Raw genomic sequence first — 23,457 nt, forward strand, 5'->3', positions numbered from 1 at the left:
CCCAGTGCTTTGGCTATGTTGTTACAGTTCTAATCAATGTCTCAGTTTTAACCATTTCTGTTTCATGTCTCCTGCCAGGTTTGCCCTTTAAAATCTTTTGTTGGTTTGCCAGCATTGCAGTTAAAAGCGTATCAATACCAGCCAATCACAAGGTACAAACAAATAATGTTAGTTAAAATTTTGACCAGTAATACTGTACAGTACTAGGTTACAGACATTATTAGCACCAACTTCCCCCACTTTATGAAGTTAATTCATTCCTGTAAACCCAATTGTGATGTACTACTAACATTTAATTATAATTTAAGTGGAAAATTTTTTTAACTGTTACCAGCCCCACGAGTGCCATCTATTTTTGTTTAAATAACACCAAAGTATATGGAAATTGGCAAAGTTACATTAGTGATAAACTATTTATTAAATATATTTTGTTTTATTTTATAGCATAATATATATTTTATTTAATTTTATACTCTAAATATATTCTTATGAACATGATACATTCTTCACCTGGTTTAAACATGATAATAAGCAACTTACCATTCAATTGCCTGCAGCAAAACAGTATCACATACATCTTTCTTTAATGCTGTACATGACGTAAATTAGCACAGCAGTTAAGAACATCTAAGTGGATTAATGTCCCTAAAGGCATCCTGACCCGATGGACCTTCAGTGCATGTTTTAGATACCTGCAGCAAATCATTTAACTGACATCTTCAGTCATATTTTTAATATTTCTCTGAGAGAATCTGTGGTCCCTGCCTGCTTATCCCTGTACCTAAGAAATTGTGATGAAATGTTTTGATAGCTTACACATTAAACAGTATATTTTAGATAGTCATTATCATTTCCAGTTTGCATATCATCACAAACAAACAATGCCATATCCCTTCAACTTCATACCAAACTGGCACATTTGGAAATTACAAATTGTTATGCCAGAATCCTGTTTATAGACTACAACTCATCATTTAACACTTTTATACTAGAAAATTGACCACCAAACTTCTCAATTTAGTACTTAGGACCCTCTGCAATTGGATTTTGGACATTCCAACCAACAGACTTCAGCTTGTGTGGATTAGCACCATCACATGACTGTGTGGCCAAACATAACCCCAATTCCATCATTAAATTGGCTGATGACACTACTGCCTGTATTTATCAAGCACCTGAGAATTACTCCTAGGAATTGCACTTTAAGTCTGATTAGTAAAGAACAGGACATGAGAAGTAATTGTGCAGTGTCCTACACTTACAGTACTTCCAGCTAGGAGTAGGAGTTCATATTTGACAATGAATGACATCACAATTTTATAGCAACCTGAGCCACAAACCAGCACTCATAAAAGCACGTTGTGGCTTCCTTGGAAATCATACAAATGATTTGAAGTTTTCTGAAAATAATGCTAAAGTATTACCACAAATATAATAATAATAACATTCAAAATAGAAGAAGGAAAAAATACTAAGGTAGAATGTTTCACTAATACTGTACATAACTGTTGCAAATTCGCAACAACATCAAGAACAATACTGTAATGAGTACTAAGATGGAAAAACTCAGACTCACACACCAAATGAGAGAAAAGCCCGATAACAGGCACATTTATTTAAACATGAATTATCCATAGCTGTACTTTTAGAAGAATCACATTCCCTCTGTTAAAGCCACAGGAAAAGCTTCATAACATATTGAACCTAGTCCGGTCTGGTGCTGTGTCTGAACTCCAGTGTTTGCAATCCTCTTCCTGATTCAAGTGCTTTGTCCCTCTTCATGACCTTATCTTATGTGTAGCAGTATTTATAAAATGTCACTGGAGTCTGCATCTGCCTTCTTGGACTTTCCTAGGTTTGTAAAATGTAACGTGTCTACCCCAGGGGTTTGTGAAATACGAAGCTCAGCATACCTTTGTGACATTATGCTCTCAATCACACATCCAGCTCCACATATGGTATCTTCATGTTATACCAACATACCATAGTGTCTCTTTTTAAGGATATTTCTCAAGCATTCCGGAATGTTTTGTAATCTTATATTGTCCCTGTCCAATATTTTTGGAACCTGTTGCAAGCACCAAATTTGTGAAAAGCAGCTCTTGTTGTTTTACACTTTTTAATTTAATATAGGTTAAAATAGATTTAAAAATCATATCTTTCCTTTTTTAATAGCATTTTTAACATCCCTTCCTAAACATTTTTGGAACTGAGGTTTTTAAATGCTTGAGTAAGGTAGTAGAACACATACTGTGGAATACCAAATTGTTATTATTATATAGCATTTTATTATTATATTACTAGTAGTATATTATTATAAAGCAGAGATTGAAATCTGTACATATAAATAACAAGTCTTATTTTAAAGATGTTCTCATGCACCTTGCATCCACAGATGCATGCTGGCAATAACATATTTGCTAACAATACTACACTATAAATAACTCTTTGTCTGAAAATCGTTATTCTAGGTGTATATAGATCACATCAAATAATCAAATAATATATTATTACCTACAATTGCTTACTTGACTGTTTAGTTTTTCATTTACCAGAATAAAATATGTTTATTTTTTAAATGGACAAATGTATTATCCATTTGTTCTTATCCATCCACCATAGATAAAGATTGGAGAACCCCAATACAAGCTGAAACAGAAGAAGAATTTGCAAACTCCATGCAGCTTGAACCTGGACACGTGAGCTCTGAGACAACAGTGCTAACCACTGCACCACCATGCTAGTGTCCCTAGTTAATTGTATCTCAAATATTCTAAACACATAAAGACTTAAAACTGATAAACAAATTAAATGGCATACATTTTGAAATCATAAGCGATAAATATGTTGCTAGCATCAATCAGTTTTTATTTTGTATGGCTCATAACACAGCCGTAAATCATCACAAAGAGCTTACACCGCAAAGTAAAATGAGGGTGAATACACACACACATCAAACATGCATTAATTTAGTATTGCCAGTCCACCTAATCTGCATGACTTTGGTCAGTGGGAGCAAATCGAAGCACCTGGAGGAAACCCACGCGAACACACGGAGAACATGTGGTACATGGACCCTAGTCTCCTTACTGTGAGGTAGCAGCAGTACCACTATGCCATCGTGCTATGCATTTTGTGTATATGTCCTTTAAAATTTATTTAGAGTATCATTTTCTACTTCATTTAACAGAATATTGATACTAATTTATGTATTTTGCATGCTACCCGTGCAACTCAATGAACCAGGTTCCTGTGAAAAGTAAAGAACAAAATCAGTTGAGAGCCCTGATGCAAATAATCTTTTTTTATGTTTAGCAATGTAGAGTACATCACTGGAACATTTTAGATTTTTGTTTTCATTATACATTTCAGGGACAATCAGCTTTAAAATTTCTTAAGTTTTGTAAAATGTACTTTAAAAATGGAATATATGCCAGATATGATGAATAATTCTGAGTTTTGATGCTACACACATACCTTCTATGATATACTAAAGTTATGATCATAACTAAATATTTAATTCTTTATTGCATTTAACATTACATTTCCAAGAGAAGACTCATTAGTATTTAGTCAGCATAAAGTTTGGTTAGCGAAGAGTGCCCATTAAAAATATTTCCAAATAGTATGATTCGAACTGCTTTTCTGAACCAGTTATAAAAAAAAGCATAAATGAAAGGGTTACAAGTTGAGTTCATATATGCAAACCAAATTAAAATGTCTATTAATAAAGCAGGGATCGAGTTATTTACAAAAGGATAAAGAGTGCTACACAAAAAGAATGGCATCCAGCACGTAATATACACACCTATAACTGTTGCCAGTGTTTTTGCAGATCTTCTTTCTCTTTTCCTTGATGATTCTGTTTTGTCTGTTGTTTCTTTGATAGTCTTAATTTGTTTCTGTGCTACCATGAATATCTTCAGGTAAATGGCTAGTATAACAAGTGCCGGAAAAACAAAACCAACTAAGAATGAAATCAAGATTGTTGTTTGGGTATGCATCACCAAGCAACTTCCAACACAAAATAAACTCTGATCATAAGAAAAATCAGTATTTCTTATAAGTAATAATTGGAATACCATCATAAATCCATACACTGCTGAAGAACACCAGATGATAATGATCACTTTAACAATAAAGTCCACTGTAATCTTGGCATTGTATGTTAGAGGGAAACAAATCGCATAAAAGCGATCCATGGAAATGAAAGCAAGATGCAAAATGGAGCATAAGGACAGCATAATGTCAGTACTTGTATGAAACTTGCAGAAAAAATGACCAAAATACCAACATGTTTCAACTGATCTGATCATGCTGGGTGGCATTACAAATCCGCCTAGGAGAAAGTCAGCACCTGCCAAAGAAAGAATGAGATAGTTTGTTGGAGTGTGAAGCTGCCTGAAATGAGAAATGATGATGATCACCAATAAATTGCCACAAACAGTCAAAGTGATTAATAAGCACAATGCTATATACATAAGAACACGGGCAGCAAATGAATAGATCTGTTTAGGACATGCGTTTTCAGTTGATGTGTAACAGAAGTGAATATCTTCTAAAATCCAGCTTTGATTTTTGATCATTATCTCTTTAACAAAATATGATGCATCACCTCCTGCAAGGAAAAAATACATAAAAATGCAGTGTTACAAATGTTGAATATAATTTTAATGTCATATAATTTTTGTGTTGCTTCTGTTGTATTATTTCTAAGCAAATTTGGACAAGTGGCATTTGACAATATTATTTTTTTTCATAATAGCTTTGAAAACTGATTAACAAACTAAAACCCTGCTTGATGCATTTAAGTCTATGAAGACGAGTGATTTTTTGCATCCATGGAAGTACATTCAATAAACACTTAATATATTCTAACTCTACAGCATAAAGCATAATTTTAATTGAAGTACATATTTACATTTTTATCAAATGATTTTAAACTTACCTTAGAATAGTTGAAGTTCTGCTACAGAATAGCAGACAAATTTAAACAAATCATTTTTTTTTGAAACACAGAATGAAAAGCAATAAGATAGCAAAGAAAAGATGAAAAGAACACCAGCTACCTCTGTTTTATACAACCTCCAATGCCCTAAAGACATGAAACCATAACAAATGCTTATGTGCTCCCCCTCAAACCAAAACAAAATAATAACCAAGCCTTACTATTTAAAGAAAAAAAATGTTTTGCTTAATAACAGTTCATAATGTTTGTAAATATTAATTTTTTTGTCATATTTTTTAAAATAAATTGAAATCATCATTGAAAACATTGGATGCTTCTCAGTTAACAACTACAACAAAAACATTTATTCCTATAGCAGATTCTCATACAAATGGTGTAGTTCAAAGTGCTCTATAAGGTGAATAAAGAAAAGTTTGTAAAAAATAAAAATATAAAAATAAGATTACTAAATAACAAAGGATAAAGTAAGGTCCGATAGCTGGGAGGACAGAAAATAAAAAAACTCCAGAGGGTTAGGGTTAGGGTTAGGGTGAGGGCTGAAGAAAAAAAAATCCGCAGGTGTTCCGAGGCCACAAGACTGCAGAGCCCCCACTAGGCAATAATTTCACTTTTGTCACCAATAATCCCTAATGTTCATTTTGGAAATAACTAAATGACACATCAAAACATGGTACCCTTTAACGTGTGCATTTCATACTAATTTTAGTTGGATCTTAACTTTTTTTATCATTTTTTTTGCTTGGTAGATTAACAGAAAATAAGGGTGAAATCAGACTGAACTGGACTTCCAATATTTGCATCTTTAATTACAGAATCATTTGGTGGCTTCAATTTGTCATATAATCCTGTTAGCAAAACAAGTTTCCATAAAGTTTGTTTACCTATGCTGTACACAACAGGACCACAGAACATCATCACAAACCACCCCCTACACAGTCTCTCACCTTTTGGCCTCATGATCTCACTTAAAAGCAAGAAAATGAAAATGCTTCACAAACTTCTTCCAAAAGACATCCTAATAGTAACCATACTATAAATGGACTGATTTGTGTAAGACTGATTTGTCTAAAGAAGAATTAATTTAGTATGAAAAGGCGTGGAATAGCATGATACATTAAATAATATTGCAATCAGCTGTGTTTTGTCCTTGCATGCAGTTTTATGGAACTACAGCACCTTTACATTAACATTGTTCTGTGCGTGCATAATAATCATTCCATTGTTTATGAAAGACATGTGTAAAATATGACAAAGACAAAGAAAAAGAGTTGGGGCTACACCACAACTCAGAATATTATAAATGCAAAAATAATAAATCCTTTTCAGCAAAATAAGGTCCCTTACAACATGAGTCTCAGATTAGACTGACAAGGATGATGACCCTTCCTGGTAAGGTTCAGGAGGACGAACACTAGAAGTGATGTCTGAGGTGGCCGGGCTGTCAGTTATCTGGTCTGTAGAGGGAGGAAGAGAAGAGGTCTTAGTAGACACCACCACCTTGTGGATTGGCATTGAATTACCATCACCAGAGCCTTTCAGCTATCTGCAAGGCTCATGTGTGTGACAGTACCCTACCCGCAGCCCAGCGAATCGTGATGTTGTGAATGCAAGAAATAGCCTCGGCATTAGCATGCAGGGAACAGTAAACCTGTAAGGCAAGAGGTCCTCCTTGGGTCAAACCTCATGGTTCTGAACGCTTGATTTGCGAGGCTGCTCAGTGTCATTTACGGGCTGCTATGAGATCATCTTTGGATCAGCTGTCAGATTGGCCGGGCAAGGAAGTCAGGGAGGGCATTCAAGAGGAAGTTGCAAGCAGTGATCTTCATGACTTTTTTGGTGTCATTTTCCACTGGCTTCAGCCAATGCCCAACTCTGCCCTACAAATCAAAAGCTTAGGAACGGTCTGGCCTATGTGGGTCAGACCTCCACTCCTTACATGCCCTTTCCTGCTAGTCTGGATTTACCCCATACCTCAGCAGCACCTAGTTTTTTAGTTTGCTAGAGTCCGTGGTGGAGTGCTCCTTGAGGTCATAATAAACCCACTGAGCTGGCCACCTCAGGAATGGCACCAGGATGTGTGCCCATTCTGCTCGCTCCCAGCAATAATGGGTAGCGGTATGCTCAAAGGTAAGAAAATAAGTTTCATCATCATCATCTGGATTTAATGGCAATAATACATGGGATGGTTCCACCATTTGGTACTACTTGATAGCCTCACATTCTAGGTTATGCACCTTCACCTCAGCAAGCTGAGTCAATTGTTCTCCAAAGCAAAAATAACATCTCTGTCTTCACTCTATCATTTCCATCCATCCATCCATCTATGCAGTTTCTTTACCTGCTTTGTCCTGAGTAGTGTCATTGGGAAGCTGGACATAAGGCCAAACGAACCCATGGACTGGGTGTTATTCCATTGCAGAGTGCACACACAAGTCATATATAAGAGCCAATTTAACAGTGCCAACTTATCTAACTTGCATGTCTTTCTTTGGACTGGTAAAGCACCTGGATGAAACTTAGAAAGGGAGAACATACAAACTGCACAATGGAAACATTTCAGTCACATTGTATCACTTCTCTGTTTTAACTCACTGATGGAATGGGTACTTCATGACTTATAAATAAAAAAAAAAAATAAAAACATAGCGTCTTTGTTTTTTTGTGATTTTTAAGTTTACTGTAAATTTTTTGTGTTTGTTATTTATATGATTTGTCTTATCATGTTATTACATTATGAGGTTACATTTCACAACATTTTTTTCTTTCTACAAGAGGATTAAAGCATCAGCTTATCATAAAAGTATTGTCAATCAACTGCTTTACAATCAACTTGTGATGCCTTTTTGTATTTGACTTAAGGGACAGAGTAAACTAAGTAATACTTTGTGCTTGTTTGTAAAATGGCTGCTTAAGAAGGTTTTTGGGAAATGCACGAAAAACTCGCTTCATTCATTATGTACATGCATCATTAAGTTTCTTTGTTATACACTACGTTTCATCATTTTGGGAAACACACGTCCTCCGGATGAGGATGATGTAAAACCGAGGTGTGGTAAAGTTGGCTGGTGGGCGTATTTTAAATAAATAATTGCTGCTGTCCTGTCTTTGTGCCACATCCTTGGTTTAAAAGGGAATCACAAGTGCTAGAGGGGAAAAGAAAGCAGATTGGGGAAAGAAAGAGACTGGCCAGTTAAAGAAGAATAAGAGAGATTGAAGAAGGATCAATAGTAAAAAGACGGAGGTTGAAATAGGCAGAGAAATGACGGAGGAGGCAGGAGGAGCATGAGGATGTGCAAGAGACTGGAGGTAGGCAGCCAGGAAGAAGAGCCCAAGGAGATTGGAGGTTGGACACTCTTTGGGGCTGAAGAGTGTTGACCTGGCTGAGCACTACGGGTAGCCAGAGTAACCCATTACCTCATAGCAGGCTCCCATGTAAGTCTGGGGAGAGGCAGCAAGAGACAATGGGAGTGAGGCAAGCTTCATAGCAGCACGGAAAATGTGCCGAAGGAGGCAATCATGTCGAGAGCCTGGATTGAGGGGTAGCTATGCCTGTCAGTGGGATGTCTAAACAGGATGACTGATCTGTTGAGGTTGAGCCTGGGAGATATCTGTGTATAGAGATACACCTTTTAAAAAGGGTTTTTGGTTCTACCTGTCTTTTTTGACATAATTTTTACTGAACAGTTTATGGATATTTTAACCTCTTGGTATTTGCTCCCGTTTTATGGATTTATTTATTTAAGAAGTTTTTAACCTGTGCTATTTTTTGATCACTTGTTCTGTTGGTTTGTTAATAAAAACACTGGAGCACTTTTGCACAATCTCCTTGCTTTGTGTGAGTGTCCTCATCTGTTGGCTCATCCCAGTCATGACAATTGAGGATCTGGGTTCAAGAGGTTCCCTAGATGGACTCGGTAGCATGGGGCCAACCTGGACCATAGCACTAGATCCTGTCTCTCTGTGGTCATGAAAGACTAAATTGCCTTCCATGGCCTACTCATTCTGGCCTGTTAATCATCCCCTGTCTCTAATTAGCTATCCGTCTCACCATCTAATAGCTAATGTGTGTTGAGTGTACTGGCGCAAAAATGGTTGCCATTACATCATCTGGGTGGATGATACACATTAATGGTAGTTGAAGTGGCTCCCCACTCACTAAAGTACTTTGAGCAGTAAGAAAAGTACTATATAAATGCAAATAATTATTGTTATTATTATTATTATTACACCCTCGATTGGACTAATATGCTGTCAAAGGTTGGTTCCTGCTTTGTGCACAATGCAAAATCTCTCCCTTCCTGCCACATTATATAAATCATGATTGCAGAATTAATTTTTATATTTTTTTTGCTCTGGATTTGGTTTATATTTCTTATTATTGATCTGCCAGAAACACCTTCACATCATTTTATGGTTTTGTTTTCATTTTTCAGTTTTCTACAGTCTTGTTGTTTGTAGTGCTCATGATCGTGATGATATGATTGACGTCATGACACATTCACATTTAAGAACTGACAGCACTCAGGTTTCCATGTCCAAAATTTGGATTTTCGTTATTCAAAATCATTTAAGCACTTATTGATAAATGGAATCTTTAGTTTTAGCAGTCCTGCTTGGTTTTCTTTATCTACATGTTTTGTATTGCGTGTAACTGATGTGGAAGAAAATTTTTAACAGATACACCCCACTGGAATGCCCCAGTTTAAGCAATAAAACACAGGCAGGAGAAGGCGTCAATCATTATTCTTTATCTAAATTTTGCAAGAGGCAACAGCATATCTTATTAGCAAGTGTTGGAATTGGAAAAGAGTGTCCTCTGAACTGTATTTATATAATTCATTGATTAGATCACAACTCCAAGGAATACATTACATAATCAGAAAACTTTTAACATGATAGGTTACACCCAGTTTCTAACAGGACATAACAAATGTTGATACCTTAAAGAACCACAATTAATCCCACCCAGTAGGTTGATTTGGGAATATGTGACTTCACACGAGAAAAAAAGTACAGTTTGGGCACTGGAAGTATGTTTACTTTATGTTCTGAACTATATGTTTTCTAAGTTTCCCACAACAGGAAACTTTTAGTGCATAACAACAGAACAATGATCAGACCTTAAAATATAACATTCTTTTTACTATGGAATAACTAAAATGCATTTATCATAGTGAATAATAAAATAACAGCTTCAGCCTTTAAGCATAATCTCAGAAGAATATGACCCTCAGACACATGCTTGGTGCACGTTGGACTAGGGTTCAAATTCAACTCTTACACTGGCTTTTGTGATTGATTTTCTGATACTGATTTCTTTGGCTGACTTTATGGTATTCCAGACCCCTGCCTATTTCTTAATGAAGAATCCGAATTATCCATTACTATTTTAATGTCTCTTGGTTGGACAAGCTCAAATCTGAAATCCGTTTAAGAATATATAATGTCAGTACACTCAGTCATCCCTCTGCATTACAGGTCATGTTCTTATGTGTAATACAGAATACATTACCCAGATTTATGATCTTGAATACTGAAAAATTTATATTAATGTGCTCATTATGAATTGTATATTTATTCAACTATTCACTCCCTTTGTCATCAAGATTAATTTTGAAATAGGCAAATTACTATAGTAGTATGTTTTTTAAAAATCTGTAGATCCTATATTCATCTGCTGTGAGCAGTAACTGCCTGTTTTCCTGTATATTTATACTGCTAGGTGCCATATAAGAAAATAATAATCACTGACCCAGACTGCTGAAATAGCAGGGGAAAATATGGAGAACGCCCTTCCAAATCAAAAGATTCGGTTTAATAAGGCTGCCAGAGAGGCAGGACAAAAAAGTATTGTTGGTATTAACTAAATGTGAGAATAAGCTATTAGACAAGTGGACCTTATGAAGTGGTGGCCCAGCAAGGCACTGTCACCTATGAGATTTACATTATGTGCCATACCAATCCAAAAGACAGACTTTTCATGTAAATGTACTTAAAGTGGGGCATTAGAGAGATGATCTGTTCCTGCAGTTACTTTTTCATAGAGTCCCTGAGAAGAATTAAAATGAGGAACAGTACCTGCCAGCGCTAACATTGGACCATTTCTCTGAAAGATAAAAGAAGGAAGATTATACCTAATTGACTATTTCGGTGCATACTGGGTAGGACTAACTTAACTGAGCACAAAATATTTCTTATTTCAGTACAGCCTTCAGGAGGAAGTGTGCCAGCCAGGCTCCAGGAGGCACTCTGTGAAGAATTGCAGTAGAAGGTGCAACCAGGTATCTTCAAACCATCATACAGTGAGTGGTGCAATCTGGTTGTTTTGGTATAAAAGAAGAGTTGTAGCTTATGCTTTTGTATTGACTTCTCCAAGGTAAATGCAATATTTGCTTTTGACAGTTTATCCAATGCCCAAGGTAGATAAGCTCATTGAATGTTTAGGGCCTACGCAATTCTTAACCACCTTAAACTTGTGTAAGGGGTATTGGCAAGTGCCCTTGGTAGAAGTGTCAAAGCCTTTGACTGTATTGAGAATACCAGGTGGACTCTTATCATTTTATTGTGATGTCATTTGGATTGCACGGAGCTGCTGCAAATTTTCAGTTTATAAAGGATAACGTGCTTACTAGAGCCAAGGCTTATTCCAGAGCATATATAGGTAATATAGTGGTATACAGCAAGTCTTTGTAGGAACACCTGAAGCTCCTTCAAGAAGTGTTTAAATAGATTAAGGCATCTGTGCTTATTTGCTCAGATCTTTTCAAGGTTGAGGACACTGGCACATGACACATAATCATAACTGCAATATGGAATAAATTCAACTTACTTTCTGTTACCTGAAGAAATCAGCAAAGAATAAAAAACAAACTCACCAATTACAGAAAATGGAAGAGGGGTGCATCTCCCTTAAACAAATCTCAAAAAACTTTTCTCCTCATTCAATAACTCCTTGGAAGATAATTAAAAGTGGAGAGTCCTTATGAAGCCACAGATAACCTAGAATAACTTTCAATGGTTTCTAAAACACAAAAAGTTATGCAATTTACTGCACCAGAACCGATTGTAATACTTAGGTTGATTTTTAAAGGTGTTTTTGGCACTTGTATCTTCTAAATGAGACCTGCATTTATTAAAATGTTTCTACAGACCCAGAGTTGATAAATAAATTTTGATCCAGCATGAATAGCACATTGAAAGGAATCATGAGACTGTCCATTGAACCAAGATAGTTAAACAAAATCTTTCCTTTATTATTTCAAGTGATGAGATCACTGAACATCACTGCCTCCTAATATCAGACTCTTGACAGTGCCTAGCAGTATTCCGTAGTAGATATTGATCAGCAAAATTCACAATAGCGTTTATTGCAGCAAAATTGCTGTATTCACTAATGACCATATTTGTGGAATATTTTCCTGGAAATTTGCCTTGTGGCTGGCTTAGATAAACATTTTTTTTCCCAGTCCCCCATAATGCTTTGCAAGGCCAGCATTACAGCACAGATCTATAACAGCAATGTGCAGAACATTCATGCAACTGTGCCCCAAGATGGAACTCTACGAACACAATGATACTGTATATACAGTGCATCCGGAAAGTATTCACAGCGCATCACATTTTTCACATTTTGTTATGTTACAGTCTTATTCCAAAATGGATTAAATTCATTTTTTTCCTCAGAATTCTACACACAACACCCCATAATGACAATGTGAAAAAAGTTTACTTGAGGTTTTTGCAAATTTATTAAAAATAAAAAAACTGATAAATCACATGTACATAAGTATTCACAGCCTTTGCCATGAAGCTCAAAATCGAGCTCAGGTGCATCCTGTTTCCCCTGATCATCCTTGAGATGTTTCTGCAGCTTAATTGGAGTCCACCTGTGGTAAATTCAGTTGATTGGACATGATTTGGAAAGGCACACACCTGTCTATATAAGGTCCCACAGCTGACAGTTCATGTCAGAGCACAAACCAAGCATGAAGGCAAAGGAATTGTCTGTAGACCTCCGAGACAGGATTGTCTCGAGGCACATATCTGGGGAAGGTTACAGAACAATTTCTGCTACTTTGAATTTCCCAATGAGCACAGTAGCCTCCATCATCCGTAAGTGGAAGAAGTTCGAAACCACCAGGATTCTTCCTAGAGCTAGCCGGCCATCTAAACTGAGCGATCGGGGGAGAAGGGCCTTAGTCAGGGAGGTTACCAAGAACCCGATGGTCACTCTGTCAGAGCTCCAGAGGTCCTCTGTGGAGAGAGGAGAACCTTCCAGAAGAACAACCATCTCTGCAGCAATCCACCAATCAGGCCTGTATGGTAGAGTGGCCAGACGGAAGCCACTCCTTAGTAAAAGGCACATGGCAGCCCACCTGGAGTTTGCCAAAAGGCACCTGAAGTACTCTCAGACCATGAGAAAGAAAATTCTCTGGTCTGATGAGACAAAGATTGAACTCTTTGGTGTGAATGCCAGGCATCACGTTTGGAGGAAACCTGGCACCATCCCTACAGTGAAGCATGGTGGTGGCAGCATCATGCTGTGGGGATGTTTTTCAGCGGCAGAAACTGTGAGACTAGTCAGGATAAAGGGAAAGATGACTGCAGCAATGTACAGAGACATCCTGGATGAAAACCTGCTCCAGAGCGCTCTTGACCTCAGACTGGGGCGACGGTTCATCCTTCAGCAGGACAACAACCCTAAGCATACAGCCAAGATATCAAAGGAGTGGCTTCAGGACAACTCTGTGAATGTCCTTGAGTGGCCCAGCCAGAGCGCAGACTTGAATCCGATTGAACATCTCTGGAGAGATCTTAAAATGGCTGTGCACAAACGCTTCCCATCCAACCTGATGGAGCCTGAGAGGTGCTGCAAAGAGGAATGGGTGAAACTGGCCAAGGATAGGTGTGCCAAGCTTGTGGCATCATATTCAACAAGACTTGAGGCTGTAATTGCTGCCAAAGGTGCATCGACAAAGCAAAGGCTGTGAATACTTATGTACATGTGATTTCTCCGTTTTTTTATTTTTAATAAATTTGCAAAAACCTCAAGTAAACTTTTTTCACGTTGTCATTATGGGGTGTTGTGTGCAGAATTCTGAGGAAAAAAATGAATTTAATCCATTTTGGAATAAGGCTGTAACATAACAAAATGTGAAAAAAGTGATGCGCTGTGAATACTTTCTAGATGCACTGTATATAAACTACCAGTCAAAAGTTTTAGAACACCTCAGTTGTTCCAGTCTTTCTTCATATTTAATCACTCGAAATGCAATGAATGATCTAAAAAAGTTAAAAAGTAAAAAGTAAACTGACAGAGGTTTAAATTTAGTTTAGGTTAGGTAAAACTGAAAAACAGGAAATATCACAATATTACAGATGGGCTTTCTTCAGGGTACAGATGTTCTACAGTAATCAAAGTAAATTAAGGCTTGCAAATTGAAGCAAACATTTTGCATAGGTGTTCCAACTTCTATTGATTACTTAAAAACCCTCTTTCTTAAATCACAGTTGGAACAGACTGTATTACTACACCCTCTGAAGTACAATATTCTGGTGATAATAGCAAGGTAAAAACAATTAACAAATTAAATGAGACAAAGCATTATTACCCTATGAACTGTAGGACTTTCATTTAGAGAAATTGCAAAAAAAAAAAGTGTCATTGAGTACGGTGTTTTACACAATCTAAAGGCAATTGGCAACTGGAAGAGACTCTGATAGGAAGAGACCTGGTGGACCCAAAGTTACAACCCAATCAGAAGACAAGTTTCTGAGGATGACCAGCTTGTGTGATCACAGGCACCTCACAGTATAACAGCTTCAAGCACAGCTTAACAGTGGTTGAAAAAAGCAAGTCTTAGTTTCTACTGAGAAGAGGAGACTTTGTCCAGTCTGCAGTAGTCCACAGCCGGTATTCCAAGGCCTTATTTTGTTCTTTGAGGAATGGCTTTCTTACTGCCACTCACCCTATAAATCCTGCAGCACAAAGTCACCTCTTCACAGTTTTGCATTAGTTCTTTAGTTTTTGCTGGTTTGTGGGAATTTCTTGTATTTTATTTCTTGTATATTGTATTGTGACTATGGTTCCATCTCCCTCTTTTGCTGTTCGAGGCAAGGTGGAGGAGGGCTTAGCATTGCTGTCTCACGGTTCAGGTCACATTTTTGTCCAGACTTACTTTAATGTATTTTGTGGAGTTTGGTGAAGTTCTTGAACTTGATTTCATGATTCATAACTTCATTGATCATCACAGCAAAGCAAACTCTGCCGGGTTCTCTTATCATTACTCTGTAGTTACCTGGATAATGCAGTAGTTTCCTAATGAATCCAACTTTGTACTCAGTTGGTCTTGCAGTTCCAATTGGTCTATCAACATGCTTATATTATTCTTTCACTATATACATATGGTTATACCCACACAAGAATAGGGAAAGAATAATAGAAGCATGTTGATATATATATATATATATATATATGTATATATATATATATATATATATATATATATATATATATGTATATATATATATATATATATATATATATGTATATATATATATATATGTATATATATATATATATATATATATGTATATATATATATATATATATATATATATATGTATATATATATATATATATATATATATATATATATGTATATATATATATATACATATATATATATATACAGTATACATATATATATATATATATATAAAACTTATGTAACATATATATATATGAATTAATTAAGTTTTATTGCTGCAGAAAACCTGCAAGCATTGACCCATTACTTGTTCCATGGAAAAAGCATTTTTGTTTAACTCTAAAAATTACATTTTTTTTTATTATTTGGTAACCTAAATTTTTTTTTCTTTCCTTTTTAAATTGTGGCAGTTTACCACTTACCCTTGTACCCTTTTAGGTTATTCAATGGACTTGCATTGCTTACATTTCCATAAAAACTGGGAAAATGGGGATGCTCTAAAATTTATAATTGTGTGTATATATCCTATCTATCTATAGACAGATGGATATAAATATATAGACATATAATATATAATATAATCATAAGACATATGGATTATACCCTGCCTGAAGAAGGGGCATCAGTTGCCTCGAAAGCTTGCCTATTGTAATCCGTTCAGTTAGTCGATAAAAGGTGTCATTTTGCTTGACTTCTCATTGCATGCATAATGGCTAACATGGTACAATGCCCTACTACTATAGACAAGAATTATTTAATAATTATTATATAATAATATAATCTACCAAAATGTTTGAAATTAATAGGATAGATTAACTCATGAATACTGTGGAATGAAAAAGTATTTTTATTTCTAAATCTGACATCCATAAATATAGCAGTTAGGCAATATTTTACAGCCATTTGCACACACTTTGCATCTATAGGTACATGTTGATAATGAGATATTTCCTAACAAAGCAAAGTATACTGTATTAATTAGACAACATAAAGATAAATCCTTTAATCCACTGTAAAACAATGATGTGCTTTTCAGAATGATTTCCCTTGTACTATTTTCAATATGTTGATTTTCTGCAGTTACTTTTACAAAGGAAGGAATTAATTCTACATACATAGTAACATTAGAGTAAGTAATAAAATGAAATTGGAAATGAAAACCATTCTTCTAGATAAATATTTTTATCTCATTTGCTATTGTAAATCTATGTGCATAGCTGTCTAATATATTTAACTAAAACAATTTCACTGTTCATTTCTTACCAGATAAAATTATAAAAGTTTGGGAACAGACAAATTTATCGAGTTTGCAATTGTTTTTACCCATTCATTCATCCAGCCTTCCACCCATACAGTTTAATGTTGAAGGGATGTAGAAGTTTATCCTGGCAGCTTTGAGCAGAAGGAGAAAACCAATCCTTAATGGTACAGAAATCCACTGTAGTGCATACTTTTGCACAAATGTCCATAGTCATTTATGTTAGGCCAGTTTTGATTTGGCAGTTAACCTGTCTAACCTATATTTGGAATGTGAAAGGAAAAAATGAATTTCCTTGAATAGACAATATGAGAATGTACAAAATCTGTGTGCCTTCTGAAGAAGTGGTAAACAACCATGCCAGCTGTTTTAAAGATGTAAAGACTAAGGAAAAATAATGGCTTAAATACTGAAAGTACATATTATAAACATGCGTATAGTATCAATCAGTTTTTATTTCATTCAGCTCATAGCATATTCAATAAATCATCACACAGAGCTCACACCTCAAAGTAAAATGGTTAAACACAGGATCACATGACATATAATATTATAAAATACATCAGGTTACCTGGCACATAAAAATACAATAATATATAAATCATCTACAAAAAAGAGTGTGAACTGTACATTATCAAAATTACAGCAAGGAAAGTCAAGTAAATTGATTAGTAAGGCTTGGGTAACACTTTAGTTTAGGTACTGCAAAAATGCATCCATTACTCATTTAATCTTTTATAATGAGACCTTAACAAAGGTTTCTTTTGGTATTAATGGCACTTACAAAGCATCAGTACAGTGGCTATTCATCTGTGCAATGTAACCTACTAAAATTGTTTCACTTTGGAGTGGTCAGAATTGGTTTAAGTTTAAGTTATCTTGATATTGAATACTTAATTACAAGATCTGTGAATCCTTCATATTCATAAGTAATTTTACCAGAATTTCAAATGCTGCACTGCACAGATATGAATAAACACTTTACTTATGCTTTGTAAGTGCTATGAAGACCAAAAGTAGCCATTTTTTTAAGGTTTTGCTACGTAACAGTAAATGAGTAATAGATACATTTTTGCAGCACCTAAATAAAAGTGTTACCAAAACTTTCACTCAGCAGACTCATGACATACAGCAGAATATAACTACATTGGGGACAGCTTAATTAATTAATCAGTTTTTTAGTCCTAGATGATGTTATTTTTCATACTGATGCAAATTAATGATCCAATTTTACTTTTTGGCTAAGCCCTAAGCAATGGTATTTATACTTTAATATTTATCTAGTGTATCATTCCCCAAACAAATGTGTGAGGCCAAGAGATTTGTGACAACAGAAGTGAAAGATCTTTTGATTACAGTATACAAATTTGAGGTAAGACAGAATTTCAGTACTAGTCGATGTGCTTGTGTTTGTACTTAATAAACAATGCAAACTTCCAAATCTCTTTCCTTAAATTGTGTCATATAGCACTAATATAATTAAGAACTCTGATGCTTATCATCTTTTTTCCTTTTTTACAGCTGTACTGTACAGCACTAGAACATTTAGCAAATTTTTTTTTTCAAGTTATATTCTTGAGCAGCAATCACATATACAAATTCATTTAAGGTTACAAGTCTTTAAAATGTACAATAAAAACAGAATAAGTGTCAGCAACCAGAAGGTGTGTGCCACCTTTTGCATTTCCAGCACAGCTTTGCTCACTCTAGAGGTGAGTCAGTGACTCCTGCCATTTGCTGAGTCACTCACCCATTGCTAACTAGAAGAACTTTGCAGACTTCCATTTGGACTTAAACTCTTTGTCTCTCCAATCCCTTTGGTCCAAGATTATGCCCCACCCACAACACAGGCATGGAAATAGATCTACGCATAAAATTCTATAAAATGTCTTGTTGAATAGAATAAGTGTAAGCAATTTGTGATAATTTTGAATTATGATGAATCTAATGTAGCTTTAAGAAATGACTGTATTAGATCCATATTCATTACCAAATAGTATTTCTTACATTTCATTTTAAGAAAATACTTATTATTATTTACTCAGTATAAAGTCTAGTTAGTGAAGAATGGCCATAAAAAATCTTTCCAAGTAGTATGATTCGAATTGCTTTTCTAAACCACTTGTAAAAAAACGCATAAATAAAAGGGTTACAGGTTGAATTGAGATAAGCAAACCAAATTAAAATATCTATCAGCAAAGCAGGGATTACATTATTTATAAAAGGGTAAACTGTGTTACACAAAAAGAATGGCATCCAGCATATAATATAAACTCCTATAACAGTTGCCAGGGTTTTTGCAGATTTTCTTTCTCTTTTTCTTGATAATTCATTTTTCTCTGTTACTTCTTTGATAGCCCTAACCTGATTCCTTGCCACCATGAAGATCTTCAGATAAATGCCTAATATAACAAGTGCTGGAATAATAAAACCAACAAAACATGAAATCAAGGTTGTTGTTTTGGTATGTAGCACAACACAACTTCCTACACAAAATAAACTTTGATCATAGTAAAAATCTATTTTCTTTACAGTTAATATTTGGAATACCATTATAAATCCAAAAAGTGCTGAGAAACACCAGATAATAAGAATCACTTTAATTACTAAGACTACTGTTATCTCAGCATTGTATGTTAGAGGGAAACAAACTGCATAATAGCGATCCACTGAAATGAAAGCAAGATGCAAAACGGAACTTAAGGACAACATCATGTCTGTACTGGTATGAAACTTGCAAAAAAATTGACCAAAATACCAGCATGTTTCAACTGATCTGATCATGCTAGGTGGCATTACAAATCCGCCTAGGAGAAAGTCAGCACCTGCCAAAGAAAGAATGAGATAGTTTGTTGGAGTGTGAAGTTGCTTGAAATGAGAAATGATGATGATCACCATTAAATTGCCAGAAACAGTCAATGCAATTAATAAGCACAATGCTATATAAATAAGAACACGGGCAGCAAATGAATAGATCTCTTTAGGACATGAATTTTCTACTGATGTGTAACAAAAATAAATATCTTCTAAAATCCCACTTTTATTTTGGATCATTATCCTTTTAACAAGACATAATGCACCTCCTCCTGCATAAAAAGAAAAAAATATATGAGAGTAAAGAGTTACAGATAGGAGAGATAAAAAGAAATCCACAATATTACACTCTTTAAATTATGGTAACTGGAATATTGAATTAAATATTAAACTATGGAAAATGAGTATGTAAATAAACTTTAGCATTAATTCCTGAATTCCTTCTGAAAATGTGTAACTTTCCTAAAATTGTGAAAAACAAAATTAGGCTATGCTTGATATTTACATCTATTAGATTTACATTTTTCTACTTCTGTAAACTGTTACATTCAATAAGCAGTGAATGTAATCTCTAACAAAGCACAATACAGCATCATTTTAATTGAAGTAAATATTTGAAATTTCTTAACATAAGGTTTCAGACATACCTTAGAATATTCTACTGCAGTATTCTAGACAAAATTAAAATACAACATCATGTTTCTTTTGGAGCTTGGAATAGAAAGCGATTTGATAAAAGACCAGAGGAGAAAAAAGGCAGCATTACCTCTGTTTTATACAACTTACAATACCCAAAAGACACGAGACCTTAACAAACGCTTATGTATCCCTCCCTAGGTAGAAACTTACCAAGCTTTACTATCAAAAGGAAAAAAAAAAGTTTTGCATAAAAATAGTTCATAATGTCTGTAAAAAGTATATTTTTTGAACATAAATTACTTCCATAAAAATCAAATATCCTCAAATACAGTGCATGCATCTAAACAGTTCACTTAAAATTTTTATCACAAGCATTCACAAGCCTGATCTTAACTTTTCAGATTGACAAACCAAAACACGTTACTCATTAAAGTTCTGTAGAGGAAACTGTTTCACTTCATATTAAGTTTACTTCGACAACAGTTTGGATCACGTTTGTGCTTTGTGGTGTAATTTTTTTCATACAGCTTCTGACATATATCTTTTCAGAGAATCTTGCAGTGGCTTGAACCTGGAAAATAAGCCCATTAGCAAAATCTACGACTTTCCTTTCAGTTTGTATTAATTTGCATAACAAACACAAAACTACTCCTTTAGTACTAAACCTTTGGGCTTTTTAAATTTATTAAAATCAACAAAAGGAACACTGATGTCTTATAATTTTTTATTTTATTATGTTCTTGGAATGTTGGCTTCTAATATTCATTAATGTTTTTTTTTTTTTATCATTATTATGGTGACGTAGTCATGTTGTTATTTTGGAATTACGTTTTATTAGTAGGCTCTACCATTTTGCACTTATTTTTTTATGGCCACATCGACATTATTTGCAACAACAATGCCTGATGCCTACACAAATGCTACATTAAATGACTACATAATAATGACAGTATATAAAGTTTTGTATAAATACAAAACTCCTGCAGTTTCTTTCTTAAATCTTTCTGAAATTCTATTATTGTTAACAACATTTTGCTACACACTTTTTTATACTGATTTTTCTATTTTTTTGTCACCTATAGTATTTTTTAAATGTCTTTGATAACTTTCAATTATATTTAGCTTTTTCATGGTGATTCACAACTGAAATTTGAATCAGCCATGAGTTACTGTAGTATGAAAAGGGTACTTTCTGAAATAAAACAGTCTGAGAATGACTAGAAAGCCTTTCAGGAGCAGCTTAATTTCAACAAATTGCCTTGGAGTTCCTTACTACACAGCAGGGTCTGATTCTGATGTTCATTCCTCTACATAATCTGCTGCTATATCTGAGCCACATATCCTTCAAATTTTACAGGTTTTGTTAGCAAATGTTAACTAATCAAAAGCCTTCCAATGTCTTTACTGACCAGTTTAAAATTTTTTTTTCATCTCATTACTGAGACATAAGTCTCTTGAATGGCTGTCAGTCCTTTATGTCAAACATTGCTGCAGCACTTTTAACTTAGAATTTTTCCTTAAGAAATTTGGTAAAATTTTTTAGCTGCCAGAATGAAAGATGGTTCCAAGGTATAGTGGAATTTGTTTTTCATTTTTAATAAATTATATACATAGTCATTTTCCCCTGTTCCCTAGTCTGCCCTTTTTAAGTTTATTTTAATTTTGTAGTTTTGCCCATTTCCCTTTCCTAATTTGTTAGCAATTATGATTTCAGGCTGTAACATAAAGGATGTCATATATATTACTTCTGTTAGCCTCAAAAAGAGTTCCTATCACTGTCTTAATCTTCAGACAGGGAACTGGATAAGGTCTGCTGCCTCTGGTACTTTTTCTCGCTGTGCCGTACTGCACTCTGGTAGGTCCTCAACCAAAGTAGCTAAGCTGGAGTAAAATATGACACAACTCATGTCTGCATACTTGATTGGTCGCTTCTGATTTGTTGGGTGAGTCTTAAATTTTGGACAGACTGCCCATTTTATTTTGTGGCCTTTGGACAGTTTGAGACCCTCTATCAGTTAAAAAGGAGCCATTTATCATTTGTGTGGCCTTTATTGTGGCACCTTTTCTAACAGTTGTAGGAGCAAGTGCTACTCGGGTCCCTTCAGATTTATACAGTACACCTTTGCACTGCATCCCTTTTCCTCTTCCTAGTCATACATCAATACTCTGGGTAGCCGCCTCCAAGACTTGAGGCTCCGATCTGGGCAGGTCTGTCATGTCTAATACAGTTATTGGAACGAGTGTAACTTTGTTCCCTTCAGTTAATTCAGGGACCACGTCACACTGTGGTTCCTATATGTTGTATCATACCTGATTAACTCAACTGTATGTTGAAAGCTCTTTTTGGTGGCTGTCCGACTCCCAGACTTCTCAGAAACTGGTCTTGTGCTTCAAGCAGAACCTTGGCCATATCCTCAAACCCTTGATTACAACTTCCAGGGTTTTCAATATGGTCCATAAAGCACTCATGGGCTGAGGCAGTTCTTCCAGCTCTCAAAGATTGACTGAGCTTTCGGATTGAGTCGTCTGTTTTTTGAGAGGGAAGTTGGCTTTTTCTGCTTCTCACTACCTTCTTGCCAGGGAGCTGAAATACATATTAGATGACCTGCTGCAGGTTCCCCGTTTTCACAGCTTGAGTCTGTGAGAGTCTTTTTGACACTTTTCAGGGACTTTGGCCCTTCAATGGTATGTACCTTCTTATTATTTCCCCTAGAGAAGAGCCCCATTGAAGTAGCCTCCTGACTTTGACTCCATGATATGGGGTGGCAGGCACCTTTCCAGTCTGGACCCAGGAGTGCTTCTGGTACAACAGTGTGTCCACTTGGAAGCATTTCTGGGTTGTATGGAAAGTAGTGAGTTTTCCCACCAACAGCACCCTCTGCTGGCACCCAGGGACCCCGAAAGAATTGCACTTCCGCACTCCAACTCCCAAACACCTCTGAGGGTGTTGCAAATGGCCACTAAAAGAGGACAGCTGTCACCTGCAGTATGGGGAATGGAACTTTCGACTTCTGCTGGTCCAGTCATCATACTATTCCAGCCTGGACACAAAGTTGTTTCTTCATTCGGCCGGCCAACCCCATCTGTCTTTACACTCTGGCCTCCCATCCAGGTAAGAAACTGTTCCCCTTCCTGGCCAGGATGCCTGTTCTCCTTCTCAGACCTCCACAGTACATACATACACTGTACATACATACATACATATATATTTAAATACACAAATAAAGTCAAAAATAAGGGCTATACCTTTCAAGTCCTATCACTAAATAGGACAGTTCATGTTGCAC

At 35.5% G+C, this 23,457-nt stretch overlaps 2 protein-coding genes across 2 annotated transcripts; both read right to left on the minus strand.

Moving 5' to 3' along the window:
• Window positions 1-3,569: 3,569 nt before the first annotated feature.
• On the minus strand, window positions 3,570-4,586 carry LOC127527120 (trace amine-associated receptor 1-like). Its single transcript, XM_051924757.1, has one exon. The coding sequence runs from the start codon at window positions 4,584-4,586 to the stop codon at window positions 3,570-3,572; it is 1,017 nt and encodes a 338-aa protein (XP_051780717.1).
• Window positions 4,587-18,754: 14,168 nt separating this feature from the next.
• On the minus strand, window positions 18,755-23,001 carry LOC114649495 (trace amine-associated receptor 1-like). The gene is made up of 3 exons (XM_028798984.1): window positions 22,740-23,001; window positions 20,381-20,389; window positions 18,755-19,803 (listed from the first exon to the last, which is right to left on the minus strand). The coding sequence occupies exons 1-3, from the start codon at window positions 22,999-23,001 to the stop codon at window positions 18,755-18,757; spliced, it is 1,320 nt and encodes a 439-aa protein (XP_028654817.1).
• Window positions 23,002-23,457: the final 456 nt, after the last annotated feature.

Source organism: Erpetoichthys calabaricus, chromosome 3 (genome assembly GCF_900747795.2).
Source record: "Erpetoichthys calabaricus chromosome 3, fErpCal1.3, whole genome shotgun sequence".
Classification (NCBI taxonomy): domain Eukaryota; kingdom Metazoa; phylum Chordata; class Cladistia; order Polypteriformes; family Polypteridae; genus Erpetoichthys; species Erpetoichthys calabaricus.

Bases quoted from the DNA above. Each gene is read 5' to 3' on its own strand.
- LOC114649495 (XM_028798984.1), bottom strand. From the start codon at position 23,001: ATGCTTCCAAGTGGACACACTGTTGTACCAGAAGCACTCCTGGGTCCA.
- LOC127527120 (XM_051924757.1), bottom strand. From the start codon at position 4,586: ATGATCAAAAATCAAAGCTGGATTTTAGAAGATATTCACTTCTGTTAC.